General features: G+C 27.6%; 1 protein-coding gene and 1 pseudogene across 1 annotated transcript; both read left to right on the top strand.

Annotated features, from left to right (window-relative positions):
* The first annotated feature begins 5031 nt into the window (after positions 1 to 5031).
* LOC149062884 (zinc finger MYM-type protein 1-like) lies at positions 5032 to 7197 on the top strand. Its single transcript, XM_089215436.1, has 2 exons — positions 5032 to 6515; positions 6645 to 7197. Exons 1-2 carry the CDS (start codon positions 5032 to 5034, stop codon positions 7195 to 7197), a joined length of 2037 nt encoding a protein of 678 aa, XP_089071562.1.
* Positions 7198 to 10528: 3331 nt separating this feature from the next.
* On the top strand, positions 10529 to 12001 carry LOC149062883 (uncharacterized; annotated as a pseudogene).
* The last annotated feature ends 7765 nt before the right edge of the window (positions 12002 to 19766 follow it).

The following is a 19766-nucleotide window of genomic DNA, read 5'->3' as shown; positions in this document are numbered from 1 at the left end:
CTAATAACTGTTTTGAAATTTATATTCTACCGACAACCTTGAAATATTTATTGCAACATTTCAAGTAAATCACTCGATTTTCCACTTTAATCATAACATTTGATGAATTTTTATAATAAATTACAAAATATATTATATACCATCAGTTATTATCGGGTATTCTCTGTCTATAATAGAGGAAAGTAAGTTGATTTAACTTTACATAATTATTTAATTTTAAACGATTTATAATTTGCACCTTAAATATCTTTTAAGTTTAATCTTATGTTTATATTATTTACAACATTATTGAAATAGGTAGTGTGATTTTTTTTTTTTTAAATATCTGTATTCAATTTTCCGAGTATCTATAAAAAAAATTGTTAATTATAATCTATTATAGTTAAATATTAACCCTAAACTACCAATTTATAATGTTTAATTCTATGCATGGCTTGATAGTAGCCATATAAGTATGAATGTTTTATAACTAAGAACTATATTTCAATATAAGTTCAAATGATTTTTTTACCATAATTATTATGTTTTGAAATTTATATTCTTCCAAAAACCTTGGAAATTCATTTGCAACATTTCAAGTAAATCACTTAATTTTCAAGTTTAATCCTAACATTTGATGATTTTCTTATAAATATAAAATATATTATATATCTATTATTTATTATCGGGTATTCTCTGTCTATTATAGAGCAACGAAAGTTGATCTAATTTTAGATAGTTATATAATTTTACACGATTTATAATATTCATCATAAATTTGTTTAAAGTTTAATCTTCTTTATATATTATATCCAACATTATTGAAATAAGTAGTGAAATGGCTGATTGGTATAAAAAATGGCGTATCAAAGTTAACCAATCCAAATCGCTTCATACAACCTTCAATCTTCGTTTCCTTCCTGTCCTTTGGTATCCCTAGACAATATTAAAATCCCTTCCTCTCAATCGGCTAAATACCTCTGACAATTGACCGTCGTCTCACATGGTCACATCATATAAAAATTAAAACGCTTGCCTTAAATGCACCACTCCGCATCCTCAAAACTCTAATTACAAAAAACAACCATACTCCTACAAAAACTAAACTCTTAATTTATAATTACTTGTTTATGCCTATGTGGACCTATGGTCTTCAACTCTGAGGCAATGCCAAAAAATCCAACACTAATAAAATTCAAACCTTCCAAAACAACATCCTTCGTATAATCACAAATTCTCCTCCTTATATTCCAAACCTAACCTTACACACCGATCTAAAAATTAAGACAGTCCGCGAAGAAGTAATAACATTTTACAAGCGTTTCCACTCAAAGCTCCCTTCTCATATCAACCCTCTGATCTCAAACCTTGCAACTCTTACAATTCCTTGGAACCCTCCAAGGAGGCTCAGAAGAAAATGGTTAAGAGATCTTCTCAATGAATAATTTAAAGTAAATATTTTGTTTCTAATATCACATATTCTTATTATCACTACCGGAACAGATTGTATAATATACCTAATAATAATAAAAAATATATATATCTGTATTCAATTTTCCGAGTTTCTATAAAAAAAAAAACTGTTAATTATAATCTATTATAATTAAATATTAACCTTAAACTACGAATTTATAATGTTTAATTCTATGCATGGCCTGATAATAGACATATAAGTATGAATATGTTATAACTAAGAAGTCTAATTTCAATTAAGTTTCTACTGATATTTCTACCCTAATTATTATGTTTTGAAATTAATATTCTAACGAAAACCTTGAAAATTCATTGCAAACATTTCAATTCAATCACTAGATTTTCCACGTTAATCTTAACATTTGTTGAATATTTTATAATTATAAAATATATAATACACTATTTAATTATTATCGGGTATTCTCTGTCTATAATAGAAAAAAGTATGTTGATTTAACTTTAAATAATTTTTAATTTTAAACGATTTATAACATGCATCTTAAATATCATTAATGTTTAATCTTATTTTAATATAATATCCGACAAAATGTAGATTAGAAGTGTGATATTACTTTTTGAATAACTGCATTCAATTTTCCGAGTTTCTAAAAAAAAAAAGGTTTTAGTTATAATCTATTATAATCAAAAACTACGAGTTTATAATGTTTAATTCTATGCATGGCCTGATAGTAAACATTTAAGTATGAATGTGTTATAACTAAGAACTCTAATTCAAATTATGTTCAAATGATTTATCTACTCTAATAACTGTTTTGAAATTTATATTCTACCGACAACCTTGAAATATTTATTGCAAACATTTCAAGTAAATCACTCGATTATCCACTTTAATCATAACATTTGATGAATATATTATAATTATAAACAAAATATACACTTATTTATTATTATTGGGTATTCTCTGTCTATTAAAGAGCAAGGTAAGTTGATCTACTTTTAAATAGTTATATAATTTTACACGATTTATAATATTCATCATAAATATGTTTAATCTTTAATCTAAGGTTTATATTATATCCAACATGATTTTTATAAGTAGTGTGATTTGTTTTTTTTTTAAATGTTTGTATTCTATTTTCCGGGTGTCTATAAAAAAAAAAAAACTGTTAGTAATAAATTATAATCTATTATAATCAAATATTAACATTAAACTACGCGTTTATAATGTTTAATTCTATGCACGGCCTGATAGTAAACATTTAAGTATGAATGTGTTATAACAATGAACTATATTTCAATATAAGTTCAAATGATTTTTCTACCTTAATCACTATGTTTTGAAATTTATATTCTACCAAAAATCTTGAAAAATTCATTAGAAACATTTCAAATAAATCATTTGATTTCCACTTTAATCATGACATTTGATGAATATATTATAATAAATTATATAGTATATTAAACACTCATTTATTATTATCGGGTATTCTCTGTCTATTATAGAGGAACGTAAGTTGATCTAATTTTAAATAGTTATATAATTTTACACGATTTATAATATGCATCTTAAATATCTTTAATGTTTAATCTTATGTTAATACAATATTCGACGAAATTTAGATTAGAAGTGTGATATTACTTTTTGAATAACTGCATTCAATTTTCCGAGTTTCTAAAAAAAAAAAGGTTTTAGTTATAATCTATTATAATCAAAAACTACGAGTTTATAATGTTTAATTCTATGCATGGCCTGATAGTAAACATTTAAGTATGAATGTGTTATAACTAAGAGCTCTAATTATGTTCAAATGATTTATCTACTCTAATAACTGTTTTGAAATTTATATTCTACCGACAACCTTGAAATATTTATTGCAACATTTCAAGTAAATCACTCGATTTTCCACTTTAATCATAACATTTGATAAATATATTATAATTATAAACAAAATATACACTTATTTATTATTATGGGGTATTCTCTGTCTATTAAAGAGCAAGGTAAGTTGATCTACTTTTAAATAGTTATATAATTTTACACGATTTATAATATTCATCATAAATATGTTTAATCTTTAATCTAAGGTTTATATTATATCCAACATGATTTTTATAAGTAGTGTGATTTGTTTTTTTTTTAAATATTTGTATTCTATTTTCCGGGTCTCTATAAAAAAAAAAAAAAACTGTTAGTTATAAATTATAATCTATTATAATCAACTATTAACATTAAACTACGCGTTTATAATGTTTAATTCTATCATAGGCGTGCGCACGAGGGGGGCAGGGTGGGCAGCTGCCCCTCCTGCGGGCTAAATTTTATCTCCCAAATATAGTTTAAAAAAAAAACATTATAATTTAATTTTATATTACAATGAATACATTTTAAGCATTTATGGTGCACGATAATTTTGTGTTGTCAAAAGTCCAACTTTGTTAAAACCACAAGCCATACCGCGTTGATAATGTGTGTTAATAGATACGCGGTAATCACGGTCATGTTTATACCGTGGTGGTCAAGGTTTATAGATAATATTATCTATAAACCTTGCCGAAATCACGCCAATATATTCTATTATCAATTTTAATGTTCATTTGTTTTTAATTACGATAACGTGACTTTTTGATAGTATTAATCCAAGACCGTTGTATTAATATTTGATGTTTGATGAATTGGTGTTTGTCAAATTGTGAAACATGGACATTAGAAAATTTTTAGTTAGTAAGTATATAAATTATTTATTATTATTGAATGGCTTTTATGTCAGCTAATAGTAATTAGTAACATTGTAAAATATACATAGGTAATGCTATAATATGGTATATTATAAATACCTACTTAATACAAATTATATTATATAATAATATAGTTTTGTAAATTATTAAGTTTTAATTTGTTACAAGAACACTCATTAGTTTTTTATGTAAGTTCTGGATAGGTACAATAGGTACATACAATTTTACATTAGCCATTACTCATTAGATCCTTACTAAATTACATTTATTTATGCTTGTATCAGACAAAGCTGTTCCAAATCCAGATGATCTACCAGTTCCATTACATGAGGACAATATATCAAAACATCCAGAATACCCAATGCCTGAGGGAATTTCATCACTGATGAAAAATTCCAATGATTCATTAGGTATTTGTTTTATATTTTAAAATTGTGTGGTTATTTAAATAAATGTGTTGTGTTAACTGATTGGGTTTAATTTTTTATGTTATTTATTTTATTACATTATAAGCAATGTGTCTTACTAATATATAATATAGAAATGTTCACTATATACTTTTTGATTAAACATTCCTAAAAACTTAGGTAAGTATAGAATTTTATAAATATTTCAAATATGTAAGTAAAGTTAATGGACAATGGTGCTTGTAATAAGCTAGCATTTTTTTTTTGTTATGTAGTTAATAGTTATATGTTTTTTTTTTTGTTTAGTTGCTTAATAGATATTTTTTGTTAGCTTTGTCGTGTTGTCAGATAATCAATATTAAATGTTTAGTTTTGTAAATTTTTTGTTTATTGTTATTATTTATTTATTACATATTAGTACAATTTTTTAAAGATAAAATCTCATTTATACCTATTGCCCATAGGTCATAATAAAATGGTCCCTGATATACATCCTGAAGATCCTAAAAATTCTATTCCTAAAAATCAGATTGAATTTAGACAAAGACTTTTAAAAGGCCCATTTCAACCTGTATTGGACATTTTTCCGAGAACCAGTTTTAGTGGCGTAAAACGTAGTTTTCAGAAGTCATGGTACCAACAGTTTACTTGGTTAGAGTATAGCCCAAAGGATGATTTAGCGTTTTGCTTCCCTTGTCGGATTTTTAGCGGATCAACGGGACTTAATATTGGACAATCAGAATTGGTATATTCAAAAATCGGATTTAAAAATTGGAAAGCCTCTACCTCCAAATTTAGTGCACATGAAAAATCCAAAAATCATTTAAATAGTTCAACATCACTGACAAATTTTTTAAATTCAAAGCCTATTGATGAAGTTATAGATGACCAGAGAAAAAATATTAACAGTGTGAAGGAATTAACTCGACAAAAAAATAGAGAGATTATGAGACGATTAATTGATATCACTGTTTGTTTAGGTATTGGTGGTAAGCCATTCCGAGGACATACAGAAAGTAAAAATGATGTTCATAAAGGTTTATTCTTAGATATAGTATGTCTCTTGCGTAAATATGATCCAATTTTTAATGAACATTTTTTATCAGGACCAAAAAATGCAATATATACAAGCAATCATATACAGAACGATCTAATTTCATCTATTAACCAGGTTATCAAAAGGCAATTAAAAGATGCAATACTTAATGAAAAAGTATCTTTAATAGCAGACGAGACGAGTGACATAGGCCACCACGAGCAATTGTCTATTGTGATACGTTATTTTAACAAACATACAAACTGTACTGTAGAACAATTTATTTGTTTAAAACGAATAACATCAGTAGATGCACAAAGTATTTTTAGTTCATTACATGATATTATTCAAGAATATAGTATTAAATGGGAAAATATAGTTTCCGTTTGTTTCGATGGAGCGTCAACTATGTCAGGGTGTACTAACGGAGTACAAGCAAAATTCAAAGAGAAAAACTCAAACACATTTTTTGTTCATTGCTATGGGCATTGCTTGAACCTCGTTCTAGTCGATTCTGTTGGGAGAAATAATCGAACAACGTTTGATTTTTTTGGAAATATCCAGCTCATTTATAATTTTATTGAAGGCAGCTGCGTTAGACATGCAGTATTGGAGAAAATTGCCAATTCAGTTAACATAAAATTAAAAACGTTGAAGTCAGTTTCTACAACACGATGGGCTTGTCGCTACGAAGCCGTTAGTGCGGTCAAAGTAAATTACTCAGCTCTACTTATTGCCATTAATGAAATTTCAGAATCCACTAGACAAGCTGATATTCGTGCTAAAGGTTTGGGGATTATTTACCAAATGAAAACTTTCGAGTTTGTTTTTGCGTTGGAAATGCTGGAGCCTATATTATGTTCAATATTAAAAGTGAGTTCATATTTGCAAAAATCTGATATTAATTTATTAACAGCAGTTCAGTTAGTTGAATCATTGAAAAAGACACTGAAAACTATGAGAAATACTGAATCTAATTTCAATAATATTTACAAAAAAGTATTTAAATTATGTGAAGAAAATCAAATTGTAATACCACCAGTTAAAAAAAGAAAAGTTTCGAGTAAAGTTGATTGTTTTTCTAATACCCAACATTTCATGGATACTAAAGAGGAAGAAATGAAGATTACAGTTTATAATGCAACATTAGACCAAATGATTAATGGTATTAATTTGAGATTTAGCCAGGAAACTTTGAATATGATAAAGAGTATTTCCAATGTACTAGAATTAAATGTTGACGACAACGATATCACCATTTTAACTGATGCCTTTGGTTTGGAAGCAGAAATGTTAAAAAGTGAAATAAGTCTACTTAAACACACAGATAATGTACCCAAAAATAATATAAAAAATTGTGACACGTGGATAAAATGGTTAACAGAGTTTGGCAGTGGAAGGGAAACTATATTCAATAATATATTAAAAATGCTAAAAATATTTGTTACTATTCCTGTGACTAGTTGTTCTTGTGAAAGGGCATTCTCAAAATTAAGCTTAATTAAAACAAAATTACGTAGTACCATGCATCAAGATCGACTAGATGGACTACTCACCATGTCAATTGAACAGGAATTAGCCTATAATATTACAATGACGAAGTAATAGAACAATTTAAAATATTAATTCCTTCTGAAAGAAGAATGGTACTCTAAAGAAATAAAGAGGTAAGACTTACTTATTTATATTTCATATTAAATTTGTATACTAATACATTAAAAATAAACTTTGAAGTGTCAATTATTTTATTAAATTTGTAAATAATTAATGATATATAAAATAAAATACTGCCATTTCTAATATTGATTGAACTACCTAACTAATAACCAAAATAATATTCAATTATATATTATATAGTATATAACATACTATATAATTTATTATAGTATAATATTCACTACTGTATAATATAATAATATATAATAATGTGTAATATATTATACATTCTGCCCCCCCTGCCAGCAAGGTCTGCGCACGCCTATGAATTCTATGCACGGCCTGATAGTAAACATTTAAGTATGAATGTGTTATAACAAAGAACTATATTTCAATATAAGTTCAAATGATTTTTCTACCCTAATAACTATGTTTTGAAATTTATATTCTACCAAAAATCTTGAAAAATTCATTACAAACATTTCAAATAAATCACTTGATTTCCACTTTAATCATGACATTTGATGAATATATATGATAATAAATTATATAGTATATTAAACACTCATTTATTATTATCGGGTATTCTCTGTCTATTATAGAGGAACGTAAGTTGATCTAATTTAAAATAGTTATATAATTTTACACGATTTATAATATGCATCTTAAATATCTTTAATGTTTAATCTTATGTTAATATAATATTCGACAAAATGTAGATTAGAAGTGTGATATTATTTTTTTGGGACCGGTCCAATGTGTGATCAACCGATAAACGGCTATGTGCGAAAAAAGCGTTGTAGTTACAACGTGTGATCTGTGATCTATATTTTAACGAAAATATAATTGAGTTCGCTTACAACGTAGTGATTACGGCCCACGACCACATGAAGATATTTACGAAACTTCAAATGATGAAAGTAAAACTCCGGTAGAAAATAACCAACGAAATTATGGAAATAGAATACAGGGACCGTGGATATTTGGTTTATGTTGTAATAAAGACAGCAAAACTGAATGTCGATTTTTATTTTAAAATAAGGGATCGACAAACGCTTAAACCAATAACGGAAAGAGAAGTAGAAATTGGTACAACGATTTACAGCGATCGGCATCGAGCATATAGTTCTCTGAAGGACCATGATGAATTTATTTATCAAACTGTAAATCATACTGAAAATTTTGTGGGTTCAAATATTAGAGCTCATACTCAAACAATAGAGTCGTCGTGGCTTGTGGAAGTTAGTCAAGTCCAAGTATAATATAAAAGTAAATGGTGCATCTCCACTATTAAACCGGCATCTTAAAGAAAAATGGTGGCGGTCATGCCACCCGATACAAACTAAAATATTTGATGATGTTTTATCAGATTTAAAAAATACTTTTGCAGTATGAATATAAAAAGCAAAATAATAGTAAGTTAATTACACACTGGACCAGCCATTTATTGGTAGATCACACATTAAACCAGCCGTTTATCGGTAGATCACACATTGGACCGGTCCCATTTTTTGAATAACTGCATTCAATTTTCAGAGTTTCTAAAAAAAAAAAGGTTTTAGTTATTATCTATTATAATCAAATATTAACCTTAAACTACGCGTTTATAATGTTTAATTCTATGCATGGCCTGATAGTAAACATATAAGTATGAATGTGTTATAACTAAGAACTCTAATTCAAATGATTTATCTACTCTAATAACTGTTTTGAAATTTATATTCTACCGACAACCTTGAAATATTTATTGCAACATTTCAAGTAAATCACTCGATTTTCCACTTTAATCATAACATTTGATAAATATATTATAATTATAAACAAAATATACACTTATTTATTATTATGGGGTATTCTCTGTCTATTATAGAGGAACGTAAGTTGATCTAATTTTAAATAGTTATATAATTTTACACGATTTATAATATGCATCTTAAATATCATTAATGTTTAATCTTATGTTAATACAATATTCGACGAAATGTAGATTAGAAGTGTGATATTACTTTTTGAATAACTGCATTCAATTTTCCGAGTTTCTAAAAAAAAAAGGTTTTAGTTATAACCTACTATTATTAAATATTAACTTAAAACTACGCGTTTATAATGTTTAATTCTATGAATGACCTGATAGTAAACATTTAATTATGAATCTGTTATAACAAAGAACTATATTTTAATATAAGTTCAAATGATTTTTCTACCCTAATAACTATGTTTTGAAATTTATATTCTACCAAAAACCTTGAAAATTAATTGCAACATTTAAGTAAATCACTTGTTTTTCTACTTTAATCATAACATTTGATGAATTTTCTATAATTACTAAATATATCATATACCTATTAGTTATTATCGGGTATTATCTGTCTATAATAGAGGACAGTAAGTTGATTTATCTTTAAATAATTATATAATTTTAAACGATTTATAATTTGCATCTTAAATATCTTTAATGTTTAATCTTATGTTTATATTATATCCAACATGATTGAAATAAGTAGTGTGGTTTTTTTTTTTTTTTTAATATATGTATTCTATTTTCTGGGTCTCTATAAAAAAAAAAAAAAAAACTGTCAGTTATAAATTATAATCTATTATAATTAAATATTAACTTAAAACTACGCATTTATAATGTTTAATTCTATGCATGGCCTGATAGTATACATAATATAAGTATGAATATGTTATAACTAAAAAGTCTTCTTTCAAATAAGGTACTAATGATTTTCTACCGTAATTACTATTTTTCGAAATTTATATTCTACCAAAAACCTTGAAAATTCAACGCAAAATTTCAAGTAAATCACTTGATTTTCCACATTAGTCATAACATTTGATGAATTTTTTATAATTACAAAATATATTGAGTCTACGTAAATTGGTCGTATACAATTGGTCGTCCGAAATTGGTCGTTTGGTAAAATAGTCGTAGTATATTTTCGTCGCGAAACGTGAATACTGGTTAAAAACATTATGTAAATGGACAATAATCATTGTAAAACGTTTTACGATAATAAGTTGAATGTACAACTATCATTATTGCAGGCTATATTATATTACGATAACAACTATTATCGGATGATCTTTATCTGGAATAAAAATATTATGTTTCATTTATAGTGTGTAATATTGTGTATGTGTGCACGAATTTCAGTTGACTGTGACAGACGGTGTAGTCCAGTGCTAATAATTATATAAATAGTTGAGTTAATAAAAAATAAAAAATAAAATAATTAATATGCCTCTAAATTTTGTTAAAAGTGAAAGAGGAAAAGATATGCTCGTGCATGATGGTTTTTTATATTGTTTTGAAAGTAAGAATGATAAAAAAACTACATGGAAATGTGTTGAAAATTGAAAAAAAAAATGTAAAGCCAGAATACATACAGATGAAAATTCCATTCCAAGTGATGTAACCAAGATATCACATGTTCATTTTCCCAATATTGCCAAAATCGAAGCGATAAGAGCAATAGCAAATTTAAAGGAGCTTGCTAAGAAAACAGAATTAAGTACTCAATCTGTTGTAGCAACTGTTGCTTCAGAGGTAATGTATACAATTTGTTTAAATAATAATTTAATTTTTCTAATATAATATAATATTATACAACCTAATATATTTTTTAATATTTTTAGTTAAATACAGCAGTTTCCGGTCAAATGCCTGGCATACCGTTAATGAAAAGGACTATTCTGCGTGTAAGATAACGTGAAAATGCAGCAGGTATCCCGCAATCATTACCTATCTGATCTTGTTATACCAGAAGAGTATAAAAAAACATCTGATAGTCAGTCATTTTTACTTTTTGATTCTTTCGATCATGACCCGGATAACTGCGATAGATTTTTATTATTTTCCACGGACGAAAATTTGCAAAAAATGTCCGAATGCGATCATTGGTATGCAGATGGCACATTTTCATGTGCCCCATCTATTTTCAAACAATTGTATGCTATTCTTGGAATACAATGTTCAAACGTCTTACCTTCGATTTATGCACTCTTACCAAATAAAAAAAGAAAACATATATTCGTTTGTTTCAAAGTCTAAAAACATTAAACTGCAACTTAAAACCAAAAACGGTCATGTTAGATTTTGAAATTGGTGCAATGACTGCTTTCAAAAAAGAATTCAGTGATATCAAAATTCGTGGTTGTCATTTTTACTTTGCTCAATCTGTCTGGAGACACATTCAAGAATGTGGTCTATCTAAACAACGTAAAGAAGATTCTACTTTCGCTTTTGAAATAAAAAAATTAAACGCCTTGGCATATGTTTCGGTTGATTATGTTGTTAGATATTTTGAATATTTAGTTGATACTCCTTTTTACCGAGAACTGGAATCTGATTTATCGAGATTACTTGACTATTTTGAAGAAACGTGGGTTGGTAAAATGGACGGGAACGGGAAAAGGACAAATCCAAAATTTTCAATTACAATTTGGAATTGCTATGCTGATGAATATAACCTTCCAAAAACTAATAATTCAGTAGATGGATGGCATAATGGTTTTTCGTCCATATTAAATGCTATTCACCCTAACATTTGGAAATTTATAAGAGCCCTACAAAAAGAAGAAAAACTAAACCGTCTGAAAATGGTCCAATATTGCACTGGTGCAGAAACACCTAGAAAACGTAAGAAATATAATGAGTAATGACACCGCTGAGAGAATAAATACAATATGTAAAACATTTAATAATAAAACATTTGATGAATATATATCTGGGATAGCTCATAACTTATAATTATTGTCACATATATTATTTTTACGCATATTATTTTTTAAAACATATAATTATTGTCATATATATTATTTTTAAAAACTTAAACTTATTTTCATATATATTATTTTTAGACATATTATTTACATATAATTATTTACACATATTATTTTGAAAACAACTAATTTACCAAACTACCAATTTTACCACGACCAATTTTATATGACCAATTGACTGTACCCCAAATATATTATATACCTATTAGTTATTGTCGGGTATTCTCTGTCTATAATAGAGGAACGTAAGTTGATTTAACTTTAAATAATTATTTAATTTTAAACGATTTATAATTTGCATCTTAAATATCATTAATGTTTAATCTTATGTTTATATTATATCCAACATGATTGCAATAAGTAGTGTGATTTTTTTTAAAAAATATTTAATTAATTATGTTAATATAATATCCGACAAAATGTAGATTAGAAGTGTGATATTATTTTTTGAATAACTGCATTCAATTTTCCGAGTTTCTAAAAAAAAAAGGTTTTAGTTATAATCTATTATAATCAAAAACTACGAGTTTATAATGTTTAATTCTATGCATGGCCTGATAGTAAACATTTAAGTATGAATGTGTTATAACTAAGAACTCTAATTCAAATTATGTTCAAATGATTTATCTACTCTAATAACTGTTTTGAAATTTATATTCTACCGACAACCTTGAAATATTTATTGCAACATTTCAAGTAAATCACTCGATTTTCCACTTTAATCATAACATTTGATGAATATATTATAATTATAAACAAAATATACACTTATTTATTATTATTGGGTATTCTCTGTCTATTAAAGAGCAAGGTAAGTTGATCTACTTTTAAATAGTTATATAATTTTACACGATTTATAATATTCATCATAAATATGTTTAATCTTTAATCTAAGGTTTATATTATATCCAACATGATTTTTATAATTAGTGTGATTTGTTTTTTTTTTAAATATTTGTATTCTATTTTCCGGGTCTCTATAAAAAAAAAAAAAACTGTTAGTTATAAATTATAATCTATTATAATCAACTATTAACATTAAACTACGCGTTTATAATGTTTAATTCTATGCACGGCCTGATAGTAAACATTTAAGTATGAATGTGTTATAACAAAGAACTATATTTCAATATAAGTTCAAATGATTTTTCTACCCTAATAACTATGTTTTGAATTTTATATTCTACCAAAAATCTTGAAAAATTCATTACAAACATTTCAAATAAATCACTTGATTTCCACTTTAATCATGACATTTGATGAATATATATGATAATAAATTATATAGTATATTAAACACTCATTTATTATTATCGGGTATTCTCTGTCTATTATAGAGGAACGTAAGTTGATCTAATTTAAAATAGTTATATAATTTTACACGATTTATAATATGCATCTTAAATATCTTTAATGTTTAATCTTATGTTAATATAATATTCGACAAAATGTAGATTAGAAGTGTGATATTATTTTTTTGGGACCGGTCCAATGTGTGATCAACCGATAAACGGCTATGTGCGAAAAAAGCGTTGTAGTTACAACGTGTGATCTGTGATCTATATTTTAACGAAAATATAATTGAGTTCGCTTACAACGTAGTGATTACGGCCCACGACCACATGAAGATATTTACGAAACTTCAAATGATGAAAGTAAAACTCCGGTAGAAAATAACCAACGAAATTATGGAAATAGAATACAGGGACCGTGGATATTTGGTTTATGTTGTAATAAAGACAGCAAAACTGAATGTCGATTTTTATTTTAAAATAAGGGATCGACAAACGCTTAAACCAATAACGGAAAGAGAAGTAGAAATTGGTACAACGATTTACAGCGATCGGCATCGAGCATATAGTTCTCTGAAGGACCATGATGAATTTATTTATCAAACTGTAAATCATACTGAAAATTTTGTGGGTTCAAATATTAGAGCTCATACTCAAACAATAGAGTCGTCGTGGCTTGTGGAAGTTAGTCAAGTCCAAGTATAATATAAAAGTAAATGTTGATATTATTTTTTGAATAACTGCATTCAATTTTCCGATTTTCTAAAAAAAAAAAGGTTTTAGTTATAATCTATTATAATCAAATATTAACCTTAAACTACGCGTTTATAATGTATAATTCTATGCATGGCCTGATAGTAGGCAATATATAAGTATGAATATGTTATAACTATGAACTCTGTATCAAATTGCAGAGTTCAAAATATTATTCTACCCTTGTTAATATGTTTAGAAACTTATATTCTACCGAAAAACTTGAAATTTCATTGGCATAAGTGTAATAATGCATGAAATGCCTATAAAATTAAGGAGACCTTCTCATTATAATGATAAAATAATATCAACATATAAATAAACATCGAAAAATAAGTAGGCACAGAATATCAGCAGCAAATTATTAAATAAAGACTCACTTTTAGTCGTTTTGCTGGCACTCCCAATAAAGATTCCTTGTAGTTTATTAGGATTGTATCTTAAAATATGATCCATGAATCAGCACAAACGAAATCTTTAGTAGTTAAAATTTTTAGTCTAGAGGTGGGATGCTAGGAAATTGAATTTTTTTTTAATTATTATTTTGTAAACTAAGTGCAATCAACCGGTAATACAGCTGTTGAAATCTGTTACTGTTACATTCCGTTATGGAAAAGAACCCATATCTTTATTTGTGATAGTGGCCATTTTTGTTTTTCTTCTAATTTAATACGAGTTTTAGTGAAACAAATACTATTATGAACTAAATATTTAAATTTTGTTTGTATTTATTTGCTGTAATTAACTAATAAATTATGAATAACCTAATCTTAAATTGTTTATATCAATCGAATACTTATACCGTAAACCTAAAATTAAATCATGCGTTTGCTCGACTCTCATCGTTTGATCGTTGTTAAATTTATGGAATTAAATGTTTTGTAGAAGGTCATATTAGGTCATCCATATAATATATTTCTTGGTAGATTGTCAATCATAAGGTACCTGTATTATGATTTATAAAATAATATGTTTATTATTTTCTTTCTAGCGTCTCAACATGAAGAAGATGGTAAGGGAATATTGAGGTTTTTTTTTAAATTTTAATTCTGATATTCAATATTTGTGATTTGTGTCTCATAACTTTGCTAAAGATAACCACCTTCAAATTTAAACCGATGTTATTATGAGATTTAAATGCAGTAAATAGTGCTTCTATATTGGTGCTTGAATTAGAAAATGAATTGGCTAAAGTTCTCGGAGTCCTGTGGCTTCCAAGGAAAGATATATTTCAATATAAAGTATAAATTACAAAATCGAAAACTAAATCGACAACAAAAAGAAGCATTCTGGCTCAAATAGCTTCATTATTACAGTACTAGACTTCGCTTGTGACGGTCGTGCTTATCGTACATCCGTCAGATTCTTTAGTTTACAACTCTCGGTTTTTAGTTAAAATTTTGTAATGGTTTTGTGTGTATTATGCTCAGTAACTATTAATAGAAACCAATTCTCTATCACCTGTTGTATTTGTAATTTAGTTTTTCATAAAAACTGTGTTTCTAACACTACTTTTATAAAATCATTAAATAATTTGAATTCGTGGAAGTGCTCATACTGTTTTCAAATCTTGACTCCTACAGTTTCAAAAAAATCTGATAGTATAAGACTAGAAGATCTTATTAAATCAGTAATGTCATTGGAAAGTAAGATTACCCAGCAAGAATCAAATATTTCAAAAAAACTTGACGAGACCCTAAATTTGCTGAATAATTTTATTTCGGAAAATAACGCTTTAAAAGAAAAAATCTCTGCCTTTGAAAAAAGAATAACGTATTTTGAACAAACAGACTTTTTTAACGAAGTACGAGTATCTGATAGAGATCGCAGGAAGTGTAATATTATTATTTTTAATGCTCCGGAATCCACCTCTGACAGTACCTCCGATGAGTTTAATATGGTTAACTCAGTTTTTTTTCCCTGTACCTACACATTAAAGCCCTAAATGCTACACGACTTGGTAATAAAAATAACAAACATCGTCCGCTTAGGATTAATCTACCTGATATTAACTGTATTAGTCAGATCCTTAAAGCAAAATCTAAATTACGTAATATTGAATCGCTGAAACACCTAAACACCGATGTTGACAAAACCAAGGTCCAACAAGAACAATTCAAAGCTGTCTGAAACATGCTGTCAGAAAGAAAAAGTCGCGGTGAAACTAACATTCGCATCGGATACATTCGAAGCCTACCAAAATTAATTTCAAAAAAACTGAACAATACGCGCCCGTCCAAGGTCAATGAAGATTCAACTCCGTTTGTATCTAACTATAATCGTAATTTTAATTTTAACCCTAGTAATAAGTTAGCTGATAAGTTTATTAAATTAATTGGTTACTACCAAAATGTACGTGGTTTACGTACAAAATTAGATATTTTGCATTGTAATTGTTCTCTGTTCGATTTTGACTATTGTATATTTACTGACACATGGCTCACTGCGGATTTCTGTGACTCAGAATTAGGTTTTACTAATTATCAACTGTTTCGCTTTGATGAGAATGAAAATACTAGTCCCCACCGTAGAGGTGGTGGTGTTCTTATCGCAATTAATAATTTGTATGCTGCTAGACTGTTATCTGTGCCGATAAATAATATCGAACAACTTTTCATATTAGTATCGTTTGGTAATAAAAATATAATTATAGGTGGTGTTTATATTCCCGATCCAGTGGCCCTGATTTATATGACTATCACATTCAATCATTAAGCTCGGGACACACTATTCACACGCCACGTGTTAACATGCCTTTACATACCACCCCGTGGTAAGACGTGTGATACGGCACTGTACACATTAATAAAACGCGTGTGATAGAATCGTATACTAAAACAGTTAGGTAACACACTTTACAAGCAAATTTTTGTCAGTCAGTGCCATTTTGTTGTCGAAAGAAGTAAGGTAAACTTTGTCAACGCATTATGGCTTATTCATCAAGTTCCTCTGACAGCGATTGGATAGAAGAAATAGAAGAAACGGTTGTAGCAATATATATTTTAAATCAAACAGTTAAGAACCGCAGATTATGGGTACACCCTATCAACATGGAAAGGAATGAAAAAGGCGTATTTGTTAACTTATTTCCTCAGTTAATAAATGACCCGGAAAAGTTTCATCAATACTTTCGTATGTCGTATGATCAATTCACTTATTTGCATAATTTGATAAAGGACGATATTAAAAAGCAAAATACACAATTTCGAGCACCAGTACCATCTGAACAGAGATTAGCTGTCTGCTTAAGGTAAGTAATTAATACAATTTAATATTTTTTTCGTTTGTATAGGTACTAATATAATATAATATAAATATTAAGCAAAGAAGACGTAATAATTTTTCACAAAGAAGTTTGCAAAACAATTGAACATTAAATTAAGTATTTTATCATTAAATTGCTTACATACTTTTAATAAAAACAGTAAGTTAAAAATGAACGTAAAAACAAATTTGACAACTTAGCCTGCATTTATAATGTGTATCGTAATAAACTAAAGACTATCTATTTGCAAATATATAAATTAAAATATTTAAAATACATTTTTTAATAAATTATGTTTTAAACAAATTCAAAATAATAATTATAAGGAAACAAATAGTGTATTCATATAATATAAAAAAAGAGAATAGCGAAATTGCTTCACTCAAAAATAAAAGAATTGTAGTTATATAAATTAACTTGATTTTAAAATGAATGTAAAACAAATATAACAATAAATATTGTCATTTATATGAAAAAAAAATTTTAACTTGGGAAAACAAAAAGATTTTATGAAACGTGTTATTTTATTAATAATATATCTTAATTAAGGGACTCGTATTGATTAGAAGAACTTTCTTCTGATATGTACGCGAAAGGCTGTTGGTTATTAAGACGTAAGTTGGCGTCGAGGATTGGACGACAGTAGTTTTGCTTGTCATAACCGTAAGCCTGGCTGTTTGAATGTGTCGATGACGAGGTAGACCAACTACCTTCACTTTGTTCTTGCAAACTCAAATTTTGAGGTTGTAAATGTTGACTGCCATACAATACTGGATTGGTTTGACGGTTTAATATTGTGTTTGGTTGATCGACTCTTTCAATCTCAACTAAATGAGCCAATTCTGCTTCCGAAACCTTATTGCATACATCCATACGAAGTTTAGCCTCCTTTGCCTTCGGTAGTCGCTTTGCTATTTTAGCCATACTTAAATAAAAAAGCTCTACATCGTCATGCCCAGAAAATTGCTTTTTTTCTAATCTTTCTTTTCTTAAAGATGCAGTTTCCCTCAATATATCCACCAACTCCCCAGCGTGATCTGGTTTTTTTCTTTTCATGCCAATTTCTTTTTTGTTTTCAAAACTCTTGTCTACATCTGAATTTATCATAGAGTTGCTTAGAGTTGCTCTGTACGAAATACGTCGATTGCGAGTTTATTATTGCTGTGACTTCAACTTATCTTCAGCTCGTTACGATCTCAACTCGAATTCAGGTGTTACTTTTTCTCCTACCTCTGCTCAATCCAATTCAATCAAATACTTAATTATAAAAATTCTCTATTTTATCTTCCCTTCCGATGTTATCGGTCTCGTTATCTTTAGATCCAATTGTCCCCATCGATAACCATCACCCACCGTTAATAATATATTCTGAATTCCAATGCACTTATAGGTACGTTACACTAGCACCACAACCTAAACCAAATTCTTCAAAATTGGTTCCATGCGTTAGTGACCGATTAGTAACCATTCGTAACCGAAAATTCGGAATTCGTAACCTAAACCGCGTACCAGGAAAACCGTCTTTTCTAACCGGGTGCTGGCGTAACGTTACACCAGCACCCGCATATTGAAATAATAAACTGAGAAAGTTCAAACCAAAACTAGACTTTAGTAACCGATTAGTAACCATTCGTAACCGAAAATTTGGAATTCCTAACCTAAACCGCGTACCAAGAAAACCGATTTTTAAATCACTAACATAAGTACCTATAATGTATGTAATATAATATATGTAAAAAAGCCTAGTAAATATCACATCGAGTGTTACTGCTGGGTACCTACTAGAGGTGGGTCGAACTGTTCGGAGTTCGAAAAATCGAGGCAAGTTTTAAAAAAACCGAACTGAACCGAACTCGAACAAAAAAGTTCGAAAATCAAAATAGTTCGAACTTAAAATAGCTCAAACACAAAAAATGTACGGACACCAAAAAATTCTAACATGTCAAACGTTTCGAACTAAAAATGTTCCCGGAGCTTATTTTATTTTAAATTTTTATTTTGTCTATATAGTTATATAGTATAACGAAGAGAGTGGTTAAAAATATTATTATGATATACTAGCAAATCAGATCGAGATGTTAGTAGTTTGGGAGGGTCGAAAGAAATTTTTGTCACCTAATCATTATTCAAAAATGTATAAAACTATAGGACCTTGAAACAGTTGAAAGTTGAAACATTCCACTAGATAATCATAGTATAATATATTATTTTAATTTATATTAATTTATATGAAGAATGTAATTTATACTTTTTTCCACAATTTTGCAGTGAATACTTTGTGAATAATTTTATCAAAACATAAAAATCTGCTCAGAACCACCCCGTTATACGGTATATGTACTTAAATCATCATTATTATACTATATTTTATATTATACTTACTATATAATATTTAAATTTTAAATATTACAAAAGTAAAATTA

The sequence above is a fragment of the Diuraphis noxia genome, unplaced genomic scaffold, assembly GCF_037042655.1.
Source record: "Diuraphis noxia isolate RWA-SAM2 unplaced genomic scaffold, SU_Dnox_SAM2 contig0001, whole genome shotgun sequence".
Taxonomy (NCBI): Eukaryota; Metazoa; Arthropoda; class Insecta; order Hemiptera; family Aphididae; genus Diuraphis; species Diuraphis noxia.
Note: the sequence above shows the minus strand (reverse complement) of the source record. Positions and strands in the feature narration are given on the sequence as shown.

What these genes read in the sequence shown, in the direction of transcription:
- LOC149062884 (XM_089215436.1), top strand. Translation starts at nt 5,032, where the DNA reads ATGGTCCCTGATATACATCCTGAAGATCCTAAAAATTCTATTCCTAAA. An exon ending in AATTTATTAACAGCAGTTCA is followed by an intron (nt 6,516 to 6,644) that starts GTTAGTTGAATC and finishes AGTTAAAAAAAG; the next exon opens with AAAAGTTTCGAGTAAAGTTG.